The sequence below is a fragment of the Typha angustifolia genome, chromosome 3 (genome assembly GCF_048772165.1).
Source record: "Typha angustifolia cultivar Huaian chromosome 3, ASM4877216v1, whole genome shotgun sequence".
Lineage (NCBI taxonomy): Eukaryota > Viridiplantae > Streptophyta > Magnoliopsida > Poales > Typhaceae > Typha > Typha angustifolia.
In genome coordinates, this window is record NC_133241.1 from 3,084,961 (window position 1) to 3,102,639 (window position 17,679).

A 17,679-nucleotide genomic window follows, 5' to 3' on the forward strand; every position below is an offset into this window, starting at 1 on the left:
CGACTCGAGCCCAAACTTCTTAAGGAGCCTCTTGTTATTGAAGTTATGGGTAGACCCAGTGCCAATTAAGATTCTCACTGTGGTTTTCTTGACTACACTGTTCACTCGCAAAGTCTTTGACGTAGCTATCCCCGAATAGGCGTGGAGAGAGATTTCGGCTATCATGTCCTTCACGGGTTGCTCATCAGCTACTTCTCCTTGATGTTCAGCCTTACCTTCATCTTCATCTATAATCTCATCCTCAGCCTCCTCCAATCCGTTGATTAGCATCACCGATCCCATCGGTTTAGTGCATCGATGTTCGGGCACAAACTTCTCATCACAACGAAAGCATAGGCCTCTAGGTATGTACTTCACATCTTGGGATGGCTTCAAGGGTGCTCGAGGAGACACCATCGCAGCAGCGGTTCTTGGTACTCTAGTAATATTTCCCGCCGCTATGGTTGGTTGAGCTTGATTGCGGCTTCCTTGACTCGTCCAACTCTGTTTCAGGTGTAACTTTATGGTCCTATGTTTGTTTTTCATGAGCACTGCATCTTTGAAGGCCTCCTTTAAGGTTCTAGGCCTTAAAGCCCTCACATTGGCTTGTATGTCTCCCCGCAGCCCGAAGATGAAGGTGCTACGAAGTGTTGATCCGTCCATGGTGGATGACATCGGCTACGTATCCTCTCAAATTCTTTTTCGTATGCCCCAACCGTAGTCTTTTGCACTGTCTTTGAGAGGACAGCATCAAAGTCTTCATATCCCGACGCTCCAAATCGCCGTGTGATATCGGCGCAAAAGTCAGCCCAAGTTTCAATAGCCTCAATGGCATAGGCTGCTCGAAACCAATAAAGCACCGCATCTTCAAGATGGAAGCTCGCAAGCATCACCGTGTATTCTTCCGTCGTATCTTGGTATGCGAAGAATTGCTCTGCCCTATACAACTAATCGATCGGATCGCCACCTTTGAACTTCGGGAATTCGAGACGCACGATTTGTCCACAGATGCCGTTGTCTCATTTCGGATCATGTCCAAGTCCTTGTCTAACCAGAGGAGGATGCACCATGAAGGGTTGATCATCCCTCCTTTGGTTTTGATTAACTCACCGTGGTTCCGGATCGTATTGACCTGCCCACGGATCTTAATCTCCAAGGTGGTCTCCATAGTGGTTCCCTTATCGGATGGGTTCATTTGCAATTGGGCCTGTTGTAACCATTCTTGCTTGTCTCTGCCCATAGGGTGGAGGCAGCAGCGGCTCTTGTGGTTGCAAATTCTAAACCGGCGATGGTGGTTTCATAGAAGCGGACTCACGTCGTGGGGTCAATGGTGTGTTCTCGTTCGCCATGGCTTCCCTTGTCACTCGTAATTCCTACATCATCTCCATCATCATCTGGTTGTTGATGGCCATTTGTTCGGAAAGAGACGCCAACACGGCTTGAACACTAGGTTCTTTTGTATTCCGATTAGATCGGGCGATTCCGTGGGTACCCCGCAACTGTTTCCCCCTCCTCTATTGGGAGGATCTCTTCTTCCTCATCTCGCCATACAACCATGCTCTGGTTGTCGTCATAGGAAGCGTGTGTCCGAGGAACGGTGACTCTAATACCAGCTTGATACGATCTTCCCTTAGACTAAGGTTCGATCTCTTCCAATTCTCTGATCTGGACTAGATCTGGCACGGAACTTTGTAATAAAATCCTAAAAGATGCTGCCGTCGGATCGATGTGAAATTTTAATATATTGTAACCCCAAAAAAGAGCTTTCCAACAAATCAAGTTTCAGGCGAATTAGATGTGGGGATCTCGAGATATCGTTCGATTAGTGAATAAATATCATGGTGGTCTGATCAGAATCCATGGATGGAGGCACAGGATCCTAGGTGATGGTGGTTGGTGGAGGATTAGCGTTAATAGGGTGGCACCGGTGAAAAGTGGTGGTAGAAGGGTTATGGTTGATGGAAGGGTTAAAGCAAGTGTTGGATAGATTGGAAGAAGGGGGACGAGAGGGCCGCTCCTAAGGGTTTAGGGTGATTAGCCGGTCGAGGGAGGTTAGAAGCGGCAATGCCGGGGATCAAGAGAACGAGAGCGAAGAAGACGAAGGAGGCAAGACAAAAACTCAATTCATCAATAATAATTCTTTGGTTGCCATCCACATCCTTTAGAGGCTAACCAAACAATTCAAAATTAATCCTAAACAATACTTTTTCACCGACCGCGTTCGAACAGGCCCGATCGCGTTCTAACGTACCGAGTTCGCTCTTCTCTGGATTTGCGAACACGATGTAGGCATTCGAACACGCTTGTTTCCCACTTCTCTGGATTTGCGAATGCGATGTAGGCATTCATAATGCGTTTGAACGCACAATGCATACTCTCACAACTATATTCAAAACCGCGTTCATAACCGCGTTCGAACGCAGTCCATCCGTGTTCGAATGCGACTTATATAAAACTTATTTTCTTAGAAATTAAACATTAAAATAAGAAACAAAGACACTCCTAAAGTGTATCCATGCCTCGAGACGACATCGGTGAAGTCCGAATCATATCAAACACCAATCTCTGTCACAATCGCCAACATCGTCTCCTTTTCCTTGTTGGCCTCAAGCTCGACCTTTGTGCAATCTGTTGCAGCAAGAACGCCCTTGTCGTTACCTTTGCCAGCATTTCCCTCCCCTCAAATACAACCTTATAACCACTCTCCTATTTAGAGAGAGTAAAAGTATTTTAGTGGCATCTTAATATATATTGCAATTTTTTCGGTCGAGCTGTAACCGTTGAGTGGGCTTTTGGTATTCTGAGCAAGTTGAGCTCAAGCCTACATTATTGAGCTTGTCTCGCTCCAGCTTGAGCCATTTGAATTACTCCCTTCTAAACTTTGAGATAAAAGACCGTTTTTTCATGATACTGTAGCAAATCAGAAGAACTCCTGTGATAAAAAAAAAAGAGTTTTTGTTAGACATGCTTACTTGAATCCTTAAATGAAACGAAACCTCATGGGACAGGTCCTCCTAGGAAAACTATTAATTCCTTGTTGTGTGGACTTTGGCTTTGTATCATTAGTTAATAGGCCAATGTGATCTCTGTGTCAAGGAAGTCCGACTTTTTGTTAATTCGACCTCTCGTTGTTATTGTGATGAATGACTAGGGCTGTGGGACTGTGAGAGCTGATATGAAACGAAGCTGTCGATTTCTTGCGTAAATTCCAAGTATTAGGACAGGTTATCTAACAATATGACGACCCTTATTAATCACAAAGAAGTAGACAAGTATCTTAACAGATCCATGATGGAAATTATCTAATCCATCTGATATATATCGTTAGAACCGAAAAACGAAACGACTTGATGAATAAAAAAAAAATTCCGCATCCTTCCTTGTTCAACCCCTTCTAATTAGTTCTTAATCCGTCAATATCCAAACGCGTCATTCTTACCAAATATGTGGACAATTCCATATTCCTACCCAGTCGGACAAAAGCTGCAGATACGAGTCATTATCTCAATCCTACCAACCTTGCCGGTCATCCTTTCTCCTATTTTTTTTTGTCCGTCATCTTTTTCAATAAAGACCCTATTTAGTACTCTGCCATCCCAAAGCAATCTAATTAACATTTGCAAGTAAATTATCATTACTGTGGGATTCAACTCGCTTGACGAAATGGTATTCACAAGAGAGATCATGAACAGAAACATCAACAAATATTGAAGAAGTTAATAACATCTAATTGAAACAACCATCAAACCTAGTATATTGAAAAGCCTCGATGCAAGAATTGCAGATTCCAGAGATTTAAGTCTAACATCTATAACTAATTTTGTTCACAACAATCACACACTTTGACATAATTGAAACCGTTACTGTATCCCAAGAGCTTGAATTCTTCTAATCAAGTTCAGAGCAGCCGCATTCTTCCCATCCCAGTCATCTCTCCTCTCTTTCTTATTCCCCAGCATCTTCAGCAACTCGTCGTTCCCATCTAATATGCTCGCTATCTGCTTCATGCTCGGCCTCGCGTCGGGATTCGTGCGCGTGCACGCGATCCCCAGCCTCACCAGCCTAGTAAGCTCGCCGCGATCGAACTCCCCGTCCAATCTCCGGTCCACCAGCTGATCGAGGGGCCTCTTTCTCGCCTCATAGTTCCACACTTTCTTCACCAGGAGCACCTCCGGAGATCTGAAGTCAACGGCCATCACCCCACTCACGACCTCGAGCACCACGACGCCGAAGCTGTACACGTCGGCTGTGGTGGTCGCCTCCCCTGACTCGACATACTCTGGCGACATGTACCCGAAGATGCCACGAGCTGGGGAACAAGTTGGCACGTGGGGATTGCCATGCTCGTTCCTCGACAGGAACTCAGCGAGCGCGAAGCAGCCGAGTTTGGGGTTCATGTCAGGGTCTAGGAACACGGCGGAGGAGGTGATATGGCGGTGGATGACCTGCTCGTCCCATTCTTCGTGCAGGTAGAGCACGGCGGAGGCGAGGGACTTGACGATGTTATAGCGATGGCGCCAAGAGAGGACTGAATTCTTCTTCTTCTGGTGGTGGTGGAAGAGGTAGTGGCTGAGGAGGCTGCTGCAGGAGTAGTCATAGACGACGAGCATCTCGCCTTGTTCGGTGCACCACCCACGGAGCTGCACGAGGTGGCGGTGGTGGAGCCTCCCCAGGTTGCGGAGCTCGTTGGCGAACCGACCCCGGAGAGCCGGGCATGTCTTCATTCCTAGCCGCTTCACCAGAACGTGGATACGATTCTCCAGGTAGCCATGGTACCCCGTCCCGAAGTCGAGCTCTGCGACCATTTGCAAATCCGAAAAGTTGTTCGTTATAGCGACGATCTCCTTGAAGGGGATGTCTCTCGCTGTGTCGACGTTGGGGATCGAATTGTTCGCAGAGCGGAGGCTGTCGTTGCTTCCGCCAGAGCCGTTGCAGCCGCCAGAGCCGTTGCAGCCGCCAGAGCCGTTGTCTGCTGTGAGGAATATAGTGGTGCCTGGGGCGGTGTGGTAGATGGAGTTGGATAGAGTAGTAGTGGATGAGGAATTGGTGGTGGAGGAGGAGGAGGAAGAGAGGGAAAAATACTGAGGTTGAGATTTGAAAGATGGTAGTTGAGGAAGGTTGGAAGAAGTCTCTAAGAGCTTCTCCGCAACCCATCTCATATTTGGGCGGGAATTGGGGTCGTGAAGAGAGCAGAGAAGACCGAGGTGGATGAGCCGATTCATCTCCGATAGCGGATAAGACCCGTCAGGAAGCTTATGATCGCCGGCGCTCAACAGTTTATTCTCGTCCGACAGCCGCCGCACCCAATCGAGCATAAAAATCTGCTCATCGGGGTATGTCAGATCGACGGCGCGCCGACCCGTCGCCACCTCGAGAACCACAATTCCGAAGCTGAACACGTCGGACTTGGCCGTCCCCGAGCCTTTGCGCTGGAAGCTCTCCGGCGGGAGGTACCCTATGGTCCCTCCGATCCGGCTTGTTTCCGACAGCCGGAATTGGTAGTAACTGCTCACCGAAGCCGACCGCATCGACATCGACATCTCCAACTCGCCGCCGCCGCCACCGTTGCTGCTGTGCTCCAGCCACCGCGCTAATCCGAAGTCGCCGAGGCGGGCGTTGTACTCTGAGTCGAGCATCACGTTGCTTGTCTTGACGTCCCGATGAATGATCTGGGTGTCGAGTTGCTCGTGGAGGTAGAGCAGCGCGGCCGCGAGGCCAGAGACTATCCGGCGGCGCCGTCGCCACACGAGTGGAGCCCCAGAGGAGGCGGGGGCGAAGAGGAGGCGGTCGAGGCTGCGGTTGGGCATGTAGTCGTAGACGAGGAGGAGGTTGTCGTCGTGGACGCACCACCCACGGAGGCGGACGAGGTTGCGATGGCGGAGCTGCGCGACGGCCACGAGCTCCGCCGCAAACGACTTCTCGAATCGCTCGCCGCGGCTGGAGACGCACTTGACCGCCACTACCGTGCCGTCGCTCGGCAGAACGCCGCGGTACACACGGCCGAATCCGCCGCTGCCGAGGACCTCCTTGTCGCTGAAGCCATTTGTGGCGATGTAGAGCTCGGAGTAGCTAAAAATCCGAGGGTTGCCGCCGTCCACCTTCTTATTCGGATGGTCATTAACCCCCGCGATGTCTGCGAATTTCGACGAGGCGTCTATGTCTGCGTCCCGTACGGCGCAGCCGCACAAGTGGCGGCTGTAGAACCAGCGAAGGATTCCGCGAGAACAAGTCCATAAACTGCGAGCGATGTTCATATTCGACTTTGTTGACAGGCGGTGATCACGTTCAATTTCATCATCATCAAGCGGTAGGATGAAGCAGAGGCGATTCAGCGGCATGGCTGCTCTCTTAGATTCTGAGACCTCAACTATGCATGCATGCCTTTCTTTGTTGCTGCTTGGATATTAAGAAGTGAATTTAATGGTGGTGAGGATCGGAGTAAGGGTGGGCAGATGGGAAGAGGTGGGAGCAGTTGAATTAAGATGAGAGGAAGAGGAACAAAGTAGGAGCGTTTGGTATTCTTCACATAAATGGCTACACCTTGCGGTTGACTTTTGTGGCTCAGGTGGGCCAAACGCAAAAAGTATAGATGGATTCCGGCAACGAGATAAAATAAAGGGATATTTACATAATTACCCCTAAAAACTTTAACGATTAAATTTATACTGAAATTTTTATTTCAGTATAAATACAAAAATTTAAGAGGATTGGAGTTTAATAAAATAAAATTTATATTATTAATAGGTTTATCCATCTAACATAATGATTAAATAGATCATTTTTGTAATTACCAATTCAATTTGTTTAATCTGAGTTTGGACAACTCATATAACCCGTTTAAATCTTAGCGTATTTAACTCGTCTAAATAAAGACCTACAGTACAGTTCTATAGATATGGAAAATTATAATTACCAGCCCTTAATTGTTATATTTGGAAAATATGTTTTTAATTTTCTTCTAGAATTAAAAAAAAAAGTTTCTTCTAGAAAACATCCTAGGTGTGATCAAAGCAAAAGTCCACAAAAATACAAAAAAGATGGTGTAGTGGGTCTGTTTGAAAATTGTTTTGTATGACAAAAAAAACATAATATGACGGTGAATTTTTATCAAGAAAAATGAAAAAGAATAAAAAAAAAAGATAATAAAGAGTTATCTACTTACGTACAAAACGTAATATGACAGATAAGCATTTGGAAGTTTAGCCTGAAAATTTTACCGAAGGTTCTATTCCTTCTCTATTGATTGAGACCGACATAATTTTCTTATATATATATATATTGACCACTGAAAACTTAATATTATCTTATATCATAGTATAAAAAGTTTGGACCAAAAATACAAAATATATACTAACTAATATAGGTAAAACTATAAATTATGTAAATTAAGAAACTAAATAAATTAAGTATGAAATTTATAAAAAAATAAGTAACTCCAAATTACGTAAAGAAGTTACATTTTAGGGTTTAGTCACATAATTACATTTACACAATTAGTGAAGTGAGGAGGAAGAGACAATCATCAAGCTTTTCACTCCGTTGAACTAGCTTCCCAAAATTTTCCTTCTTTCTTTTGAGGTCCCTCAGGAGTGTATTTTTCTCTCCATTGTGCCGTAATACAGTTTCTATATTACTTTATTCTTTATTCTCTATACTCTCCTGCTTCTTGTTACTGAAACCATGTTCCTCTCCTCTCTGCTCTCGTCCTTGCTCCCCTGCCTCCAATCCCATTTTTCTCTTACGGCTACAAAGGAGGAACTACTGCAGAGATTCTCCAATCTACTAAAAGGAGAAGACAAGGAGGAAAATATCCCTATGCAATCAGAAATTGTGGTTCCAAGCTGCAACCTAAGTCTATGCATGATTGAGAAGCTTCTATCGAGGATATCAATTAATGCAGGAGGCTTGAAGGCAGCATTAACCAAGGCTTGGTGTCCTGAAGGACTTATGGAATTTATTGAGGTAGGCAAAAACGTCTTTCTTGTTACATTTGAGAATGAACATGATAAAAGGCAAGTTCTCGGTGGCTCTCCTTGGACATTTAGTCGAGATCTATTTGTCATTGATCATTTCCAACCGAACCAACCAGTGGAGAAGTGGACCTTCTCCCAATGTGATTTCTGGGTTCAACTCTATGGTCTACCTCTTGAGTACTTGGCTAACTCCACTGCTAAAAAACTAGCAAATAAAACCGGATCCCTTAGTTCCATTGGTGCTCTTGAAGATACTAAATGGGCTAAGTTCATTAGGATTAGCATAAGAGTGGACATGACAAATGTGCTTGTTGAAAGCCTATTAATCACCCTACTAAATGGCTCTTTGGTTGAAGTTCAAGTCAAATATGAATGTCTAACTTGTTACTGTGTCTTCTGTGGATGTATCAACCACGAGCTTCAAGAATGCCCTCAAAGAGAAAAGATGGAGAGCAAGATGTTACGAATTGGATCGATAAGGGATGGGGTTGGTTATTTGGATTGAAAGGAGATCTTGGTGGTGGTGGAAGGGGAGGATGAAGATGATATGTGGATATGGATATTTGCAATTGAGTTTGGAATAGGATGAAGGGAAGGAAGAGGTCGCTCCTAAAAGAAGTGGGGCCGCGATAGATGAGGAGAAGGATCTAAACAATGAAGGTTAGGGGACATTAAGAAGTTAGGGCAAGAGAAGAAGAAGAAGAAGAAGAAGAAGAAGAAGAAGAAGAAGAAGAGAGAGAGAGAGAGAGAGAGAGAGAGAGAGAGAGAGAGAGAGAGAGAGAGAGAGAGAGAGAGAAAGGAGAAGAAGATATGATTTCATAACATAACCCAACTAAGGTGCACTCTACAATACTTAGAGGCTACACTAGGGACTCGAAGAATAGAATAAAACCCTAAAAATGATGTGTTCTCACTGCGGTGCATTCGAACGCACCCGAGGTTGTTCGAACATGAATTTCCCATTTTTTTGTCTTTGCGAACGCGTGCAGGTATTCAAACGGGCTTTAGGTCGTTCAAACGCACAAATCCCATTCTTTGTTATTATAAATGCTTGTAGGCATTCGCATAGTGCATTCGAACGTGGTCCCCTGCGTTCGAATGCCCCCCAACAAAATGCTTTATAAACAAATTTATTTCTCTTGATACAACTTGATCCAGCTCTAGTTGTATCAATCTACCACGCTTCCGTCACCTTGACCTCAAGGTGAGAAGTTCGGAAAGCATTCCATGATGTCCTCCTCACACTCCCATGTTGCCTCGTCAGAATGCTGTCCAAGCCACTCCACCAAGATCTCAGTCTTTAGCCAACCTTCTTGACGACGCCTCTGTCTCGCCAACACAAGGAGCGACTCGTATGCCAATATCTCCTCCACTGGATAAGGTATCTGTGTGCTCACTATCTGATCTGCCCTTACTCACGCCCATAGTAGCGATACATGAAACAAGGGATGAACACGAGATCCCTCCGGCAACTTTAATCTATACGCAACAGGTCTTACTCGCTCCAATATGTGAAACGGTCCAAAATACTGATGCGCTAGCTTGGGATTGTGTACAGAACGTAGGGTAACTTGTTGATATGGCTGGGCTCGCACAAATACAAGGTCCCCGACCTCAAACTCCAACACCCGATGCTGGCGATCATACACTTGCTTCATGCGATTCTAGGCCGTTGTCATGTGCTCCCATAACCTCCGAAGAACCACATCCCAATTTGCTAGCTCCATCTTTGTCTTCATCCTCACTACTGATGCCTCGGGGTCATATGTCCTCAAGGTGGGTGGCGACCTACCATACACTGCCTCGAATGGTGTCATCCCTATGGTACTGTGAATTACAGTATTATAGGACTACTCTGCCCACGGTAAGTAGTCGAGCCATCTCCTCGGTCTTTCGCCCACAAAGTACCACAGGTACTGCTTTATGCCTTAGTTCACCACCTCAGTTTGGCCATTTGTCTATGGGTGATAGGCTGAACTGAGGTTCAACCGAGTACCCTAGAGTGCAAAGTACTCGGTCCAAAAGTCACTAACGAAGACTCTATCTTGATCGAATACAATTGAATGCAACATGCCGTGAAGCCTGGCAATGTCGTGCACGAACACCTCTGCGATCATCCTGGCTGAATATGGGTGTGCCAATGCTAGGAAGTGAGCATACTTACTCAACCTATCTACCACCACGAATATGACCAAGTACCTTCTCACAGAAGGTAAGCCCTCAATAAAGTCCATGGAGATATCCTCCCAAATCCTCTTCGGTACGGGTAATGACTGGAGTAGTCCGGCTGGCCTCAATGACTCAGACTTTGCCCGTTGGCATACCTCGAAAGCACATATGAACGCCCTTTTACTCTAGGCCACATATAGTTTTGTAGTAATCTCTTGTGAGTCTGTAGGAGTCCCTTGTGTCCTACCTCAGGGATGGAATGAAAATGTTCCATCACTCTTCCTCGTAGGCCTACATTCGTAGGTATCCGAATGTGCCTATAGTCCAAGAAGAATTCGCCTTGGCTCACCATCCTAGGATTACTAGTGGGTTCTTCCTCCTTCTCTTACAAGATTCTCAAGATATCTAAATCAGTAGCTGATACACTTAGTTATGGTCTTTTCTTATTGTATTAGTTATTTATTTTTATTAAAATAAAATTCCTATAGGTCGCGTTCAAACACGGAAGTAGTCTCCCTTCTCCCTCTTCACCAACGTTCCACCTCTACCGTTAGCAAGGTCTCTCCTAACTTTTAATCTCCCTTGTCTGTCGAGTCCTCCCTCTTCTTTGGGATCTTGACCACTTCTTCCCCTTTGTCTTAATCCCTTAAATAACACCAATCATCCACCCTGATCTCTATTATCATCCATAACCCTAACATCCACTCCACCCGTCACCAGAACCATCATCAGCACTATATCGCATTTTCGTCCCATTTTTAGTTTGAATCTGTGAAAGGAATAAATATAACAATCGTAGATCAGGGAGATACGGATCGATTTACTTAGTTTCGTAATTTTCTGACTATAGGAGAATATTTGGTGAATATTTTTCTTTGGTTGCGTGGACTAGTTCTTATAATAAATTCAGATCTTGAAGGAATCGTTCCGTATCCTTATTATTGGTATCAAAGCCTATCAATTTGGTATCAGAGCCTATCTTTTGATACCGTAGAACCTCATCAATTGGTATCAGAGCCACGCGAACCTTAGACCTCCATTAATGATTGAAATAAGGAAGATGACGTCGACAAGGAGATGGAGAGCACACCAACAAGGGAAGACTGAACCCACGATAACCCTAACCATGAGGTTGATTCCTTTGGAGCAACCATGGTAGGACCGAGTCAACCAACGTCCATGGATGTGAATATGAGCTTGGCGGATGAACTTAGGGGCATGTTCTAAACATTGCTGCATAGAGTTGACGCAATGCAGAATGATCATAATGCTTTAAAGAAATATGTCATGGACCGATTGGTTTCGTTATCTCCTCGACGACGATCGGTGCGAAGGACCAGCGGTGGGACCACACAAAACCGATACCCCATTGGTCTAGGTGCGACATGTTAGTGTCAATGATTCTCTTTTACCTATGCCTACACATCATCCCCCACCTTCGTTACAAAACCCAAGACCGACGATGGTGGAACCTGAGAGGCGAGCGGCACTAGTGCGCTTCGTCGAAGAGGAGGATTGGCACTTTGAGGATGAGGTTGATTCCTTCGGAGATGGTGATGGATGTGCTCGAGGATTTAGAGAAGGAGATTAATATGCACAAATGTTCAGACCTGAACTAAGGATCTTTCACGAACCCGACAATGTGATAGGCTCTGATACTAATTGATAGGCTCTGATACCAATCGTTAGATATTCTCTAGTAGTTAAAAAATTACTAAACCAATTGGGTTGGATCCATAACTTCCTAATATACAACTTTTGTATTCGAACTGTATCAGGGACGAAAACACGGAATAATGTGGGTGATGGTGGTGGTGACAGGTGGAGTGGATGTTAGGGTTATGGATGGGTATGGAGATGAGGGTGGATTGTGGAAGTGATTAAGGGAAGTAGACGAAGGGAATGAAGTGGTCGAGATCCCAAAGAAGAGGGGTGGCTCGACAGTTGAGAGAGATTAGAAGCGAGGAGAAACTTGCCAACGGTAGAGGTGGTAGGATGGTGAAGAGGGAGGAGGGAGGAGTCTAGAGAGAAGATATGAGGCAAGAAATCAAGAATCCAATAACATTATAAAGTTGGATGCCATCCACATATTTATAGAGGCTCGCTAACAAGTCCTAAAATAATATGAAATCCTAATTCTAGAGGATTCCTATCAATCACGTTCGAACGCACTCAAAAAGCCCCATCTTTGGATTTGCGAACGCGACACAGGCGTTCACAAGTCGTTTGAACGCGGGCGTTCACAAACGCGTTCACAAACGCGTTCACAAGGTGTTCATAAGGGTTCACAAGCGTTCGAATGCGACTCTACCTGCGTTCGAACGCGACCTACAGAAATTTTATTTTAATGAAAATAAATACCTAATGGAATAAGAAAAGATCCTAACTAAATATATCACAATGCTATTCAGGGGAGAACTGCATGCTTGGACTTTCCAAAATTTTAAGGCGGTGATCCAACGGATTGGGTGTTTCAAGTTAAACAATACTTTGATTGTCAAGGGACAGCGGAGGACGCAAAGGTCAAGATGGCAAGCTTTCACCTCCAAGGAATGGTATTGCATTAGTATCGATTGATTATTCATGGTGGTTTTATTGGAGGATTATACGTAGATTTGGGACAGCGGCATATGAAGATTTTGTTGTCACATTAAGCAAGATGGTTTAGAGGATGACCGTATTGGAGGTACCAAGTTGAATTTGAAAGAGTTAGTAGTCGTTGTGAGCCACTGTGGTCCGAATTGACATTGATGAGCACATTCATTTTAGGGCTACGGGATGAGATACAAGCGGATGTTCGTGCTCTTTGTCCTACCACTCTTGAATAGGCCTTTGAGAAGGCCGTGAGAATGGAGCAAAAATATAAGTCTCTCAAGATGGTAGTAAAAACAAGTTGGGGCAACTGAGATTGGCGGTTTGCACTTAGAAAGCTGGCTAGAAATTCTGTGGGTTCAACGACAGTGGCTGCTAATACTAGACCACAACCCCCTTTGAGACCTTATTCTGATGTTATAGGAGGCACAAGATCCCCCGTTCAAACTCTCATGCTTACCTAGGTGGAGGAGCGAAAAGCGAAGGGCCTTTACTTTCGGTGCGATGAACGTTTCACCCTCGGTCAGTAGTGTTCCAAACTGATCGGGAGTGTGATGCTCATCGATAGTCTTGAGGAGGATGATGAGGTTGTTGATGATGGAGAGTGTTTAGAGGAGGTCCATGAGGAGGCCGTTGAGGAGGGCGCGGAGGAAGATATCCAAGTTGAAATATTGATGCATGCATATTCGGGTACTTCGGTGCCGAGAACGTTACAGGTATTCAGACTCTTTAGAAAGCATTGTGTGCATATCCACATTGATTTTGGGAGTACACACAACTTTCTAGATGAGAGGTTAGTGAGAAGATTGGAGTTGGATGCTGAACTGACCAGAGGGTTTGACAATGCTATTAGAGATGGCAGGAAGCTTAAGGCGAAGAGCTTGTGTCGCCGGGTCGGTATTCGGGTGCAAGGACATGACATCATTGTTGACTTATATCCATTAGCGCTGCAAGGAGCGGACATTGTTGACTATCGGGCACTAAACGCTATTACCGTCAAGAATGGGACATAACGTTTTTGTGTCAACTATCGGATACTAAACGCTATTACCGTCAATGACCGATATCCCATTCTGGTTATAGAGGAGCCACTAGACGAGTTGGTAAGGGCGACCATATTTAGCAAGCTTAACTTGAGGGCTGGGTATCATCAAATTAGAGTTCACACGGCGGATGTGCACAAGACTCCATTTCGGACTTCGGACGGGCATTATGAGTTCCGGGTGATGCCTTTTGGTCTCACCAATGCTCCAGCTACTTTTTATGGCCTCATGAATGATATATTTTGGCCTCTATTGCGAAGGTATGTTTTGGTATTCTTTGACAATATTTTGTTGTATAGTAGGGCCGAATTGGAGCATTGGCGGCGTTTAGAGGATGTGCTGAATTTGTTGAAGCAAAACCATCTGAAGATCAAGAAATCTAAGTTCTTATGGGGAGTACCACAAGTGGAGTATTTAGGCCACATCACCTCAGTAGAAGGTGTAGCGGCGGATCCTAAAAAAGTAGCATACATGACCGCTTGGCCTATTCCTACCACCATCACAGCATTGCGAGGATTTTTGAGGCTGACCGGATATTATCGTCGCTTCATTGCCGAGTATAGTAAGATCGCTGCTCTTCTCACTTATTTGTTGAAGAAGGACTTTTTTATATAGACGAATAAAGCCACTACAGCCTTTAAAAAATTGAAAACAGCAATGACGACGACCCCTATTTTAGCGCTACCAAACTTCACCAAAGAGTTCATTGTGGAATGTGATGCATCGGGAATTGGCATTGGAGTAGTACTAATGTAAGGGGGACGTCCCATAGCCTTTCTTAGTAAGGCTTTATCATAAAACTCTTAGCAATTATCTACTTACGAGAGAGAGTGATGTTGGCAATTCTACATACGGTAATAAAGTGGAGGCCTTATTTGATCGGTAGACGATTCATTATTCGAACTGATCAAAGGAACCTTCCATACTTTATGGGACAGCGTATACACACTCCGACACAGCAGAGATAGGTCATAAAATTGTTGGGGTATGATTATAAAATTCAATACAAGAAAGGAACGAAAAATAGAGCGGCGAATGTATTATCATGCCAACCCGATATTGTAGAGCTTGTAGCCTATTCCTATCTCAATTTTCCTTTTCTTGAAGAGCTGAGGTATGTATATAGATCTGACTCAGATATTTTAAGATTGTTACAGGAGGTGATGGATGATCCGGAGCGCCATCCAGAGTAGGAGAACCGAGGCGGTTTGCTATTGGATCGCGGATGCATTCAGGTGCCCGCAAATGATGGGTTACGGCAGAAATTGTTGGAGCACTTCTACCAAACTCCAAAGGTTGGTTATGAGGGTGTCTTGAGGACTTATAGGAGGATATCACAGAGTTGAATGTGGCCAGGATTGAGGCGGGATGTGAGGAGTTTTGTCCATGCTTGCGAAGTCTATCAAAGGGCTAAGGCAACCATATTGAAACTCGCCAGATTACTACTGTCTTTAGTTATACCGGACCGTGTTTGAGAAGATATTTCTATGAATTTCATAGAGTGTCTTCCACTAGTACATTGTTATTCCGTTATCTTTGTAGTGGTTGATAGATCGAGCAAGTATGCGCACTTTTTGGCATTGTCACATCCATTTTCAGCCAAGTCAATGGCTGAAATTTTTGTTAGAGATATTGCTTGGTTACATGGCATGCCACGCACAATTGTTTCGGATCATGATCATGTATTTATGAGCAACTTTTGGATGGAGTTTTTCAAATTACAGGGGACTCGATTGAACTTTTGTTCGGCCTACCATCTACAGACGGACGGCCAAATCAAGGTGGTCAACCGAGGCATTGAGCAATACATAAGGTGCTTTGTTGGAGAGTTGTCGAGACGATGGTTGGAGTTCTTACCGTGGGCGGAGTGGTCTTACAACACCGCCTTCCATAGCAGCATTGGCATGACTTCGTTTGAGGTGGTGTGTGGACGCACGGCTCTGACATTATGCGCTTAGGATCTCGTAGCATCCGCAGATCGGACAGAGGTGGACTGATACACTTAGTTAGGATCTTTTCTTATTGCATTAGTTGTTTATTTTTATTAAAATAAAATTCCTATAGGTCGAGTTCGAAATGTACGAGGGGTCGAGTTCGAACGCCCTTGCGAATGCCTGCATCAAGTTTGTAAATATGGAGAATGCATATTGTGCATTCAAACGTAGTCAAGCGAGTTCGAATGCCCGCATTTGAATGCCTACATCGCGTTTGCACATATAGAGAACGTCTTTTGGTGCGTTCGAACGCGATCGGCGGGAATCCTCTAGAATTAGGTTTACATATTATTTTAGGACGTGTTGGCTAGCCTCTATAAATATGTGGATGGTAGCCAACTTCATTATGCTATTGGATTATTAATCTTTTGCCTCCTCTCTTCTCTCTAGACTCTCTCCCTCCTCTCTCTTTACCATCTTTCCACCTCTACCATTGGCAAGGTTTATCCTAACTTCTAATCTCCCTCGACTATTGAGCCACCCCTTTTCTTTGGGATCTCGACCACTTCGTTTCCTTCGTCTACATCCCTTAACGACATCTACAATCCACCTTCATCTCCATACCCATCCATAACCCTAACATCCACTCCACCCATCACTATCATCATCACCCACGTTCTTTCATGTTTTCATCCTAGTTGTAGTTCGAATATGTGAAGGTCATAAATACAAAAATTATAGATTAGGAAGTTACAGATCTAACCCAATTTGCTTCGTAATTTTATGACTACTGGAGAATATTTGATGAATATTTTTCTTCAATTGCATGGACTGTTTCCTGTAACAAATTCCAATCTTAAAGAAATCATGCATAGCCTATCTTTAGCACGAGAACCCATCACAAAAACATAAGGCTCTCAAGATGGCAGTAAAAATAAGTTGGGGCAACCGAGATGGGTGGTTTGCACCTAGAACACCGGTTAGAAATTTTGCGGGTTCAAAAACAGCGGCTGCGAGCACTAGACCACGACCACCTTTGAGACCTTCTTCGATGTTAGAGGAGGCACAAGACACCCTGTTCGAACTCTCACACCTGTCCAGGTGGAGGAGCGAAGGGCTTTTGCTTTCAATGGGATGAACGTTTTACCCCCGGTCATCGATGTTCCAAACCGATCGGGAGTGTGATGCTCATCGACGGTCTAGAGGAGGATGATGAGGTTGTTGATGATAGAGAGTGTCTAGAGGAGGTCCATGAGGAGGCCGTTGAGGAGGGTATGGAGTAAGATATCCAAGCTGAAATATCGATGCATGTATATTCGGGTACTTCCGCACCGAGGACGTTACGGGTAGACAGACTCGTTAGGAAGTATTGTGTGCACATCCTTATCAATTCGGGGAGTACACACAACTTTTTAGACGAGAGATTAGTAAGGAGATTGGGTTTGGATGCCAAACCGACCATGGGATTTGACGTTGCTATTGGAGACGACACAAAGCTTAAGGCGGAGAGCTTGTGTTGTCGGATCGGTATACGGGTGCAAGGGCATGACATCATTGTGGACTTGTATTCGTTGGCACTGCGAGGAGTGGACATTGTCCTTGACACTCAGTGGTTACAAAGCTTGGGACCCGTCACTTTTGATTTCCAGAGTGTGTGGATGAAATTTAGGCAAGAAAACAAAGACGTGTGGCTTGATGGCGTTCAATCTCCGCCAATTCTTGCGATGCAGCCTATGGTGGGGCTGCCATGTGCGAGTGATTTAGCTTATCTTCTGATACGATCTTGCCTCGGGCTATAGAGCTTTGATACCAAATTGATATGATCTCCCCTTTTGGGCTAAGGTTCGATCTCTTCCAATTTCTTGATCTGGACTAGATCTGGCACGAAACTTTAAAATAAGATCCCGAAATATGCCACCGTCAGATTGATATGAAATTTTGATATGTTGTAGCCCCAACAAATATCTTTCCAACAAATTTAGTTTCAGG

At 44.8% G+C, this 17,679-nt stretch overlaps 2 protein-coding genes across 2 annotated transcripts; one reads left to right on the forward strand and one right to left on the reverse strand.

Moving 5' to 3' along the window:
• Positions 1–3,706: 3,706 nt before the first annotated feature.
• LOC140780184 (receptor like protein kinase S.2) lies at positions 3,707–6,478 on the reverse strand. Its single transcript, XM_073125584.1, has one exon. It carries the CDS (start codon positions 6,315–6,317, stop codon positions 3,840–3,842), a length of 2,478 nt encoding a protein of 825 aa, XP_072981685.1. The 5' UTR covers positions 6,318–6,478; the 3' UTR covers positions 3,707–3,839.
• A 1,181-nt stretch (positions 6,479–7,659) lies between these two features.
• Positions 7,660–8,457, forward strand: LOC140758211 (uncharacterized protein At4g02000-like). Its single transcript, XM_073094298.1, has one exon. The coding sequence runs from the start codon at positions 7,660–7,662 to the stop codon at positions 8,455–8,457; it is 798 nt and encodes a 265-aa protein (XP_072950399.1).
• Positions 8,458–17,679: the final 9,222 nt, after the last annotated feature.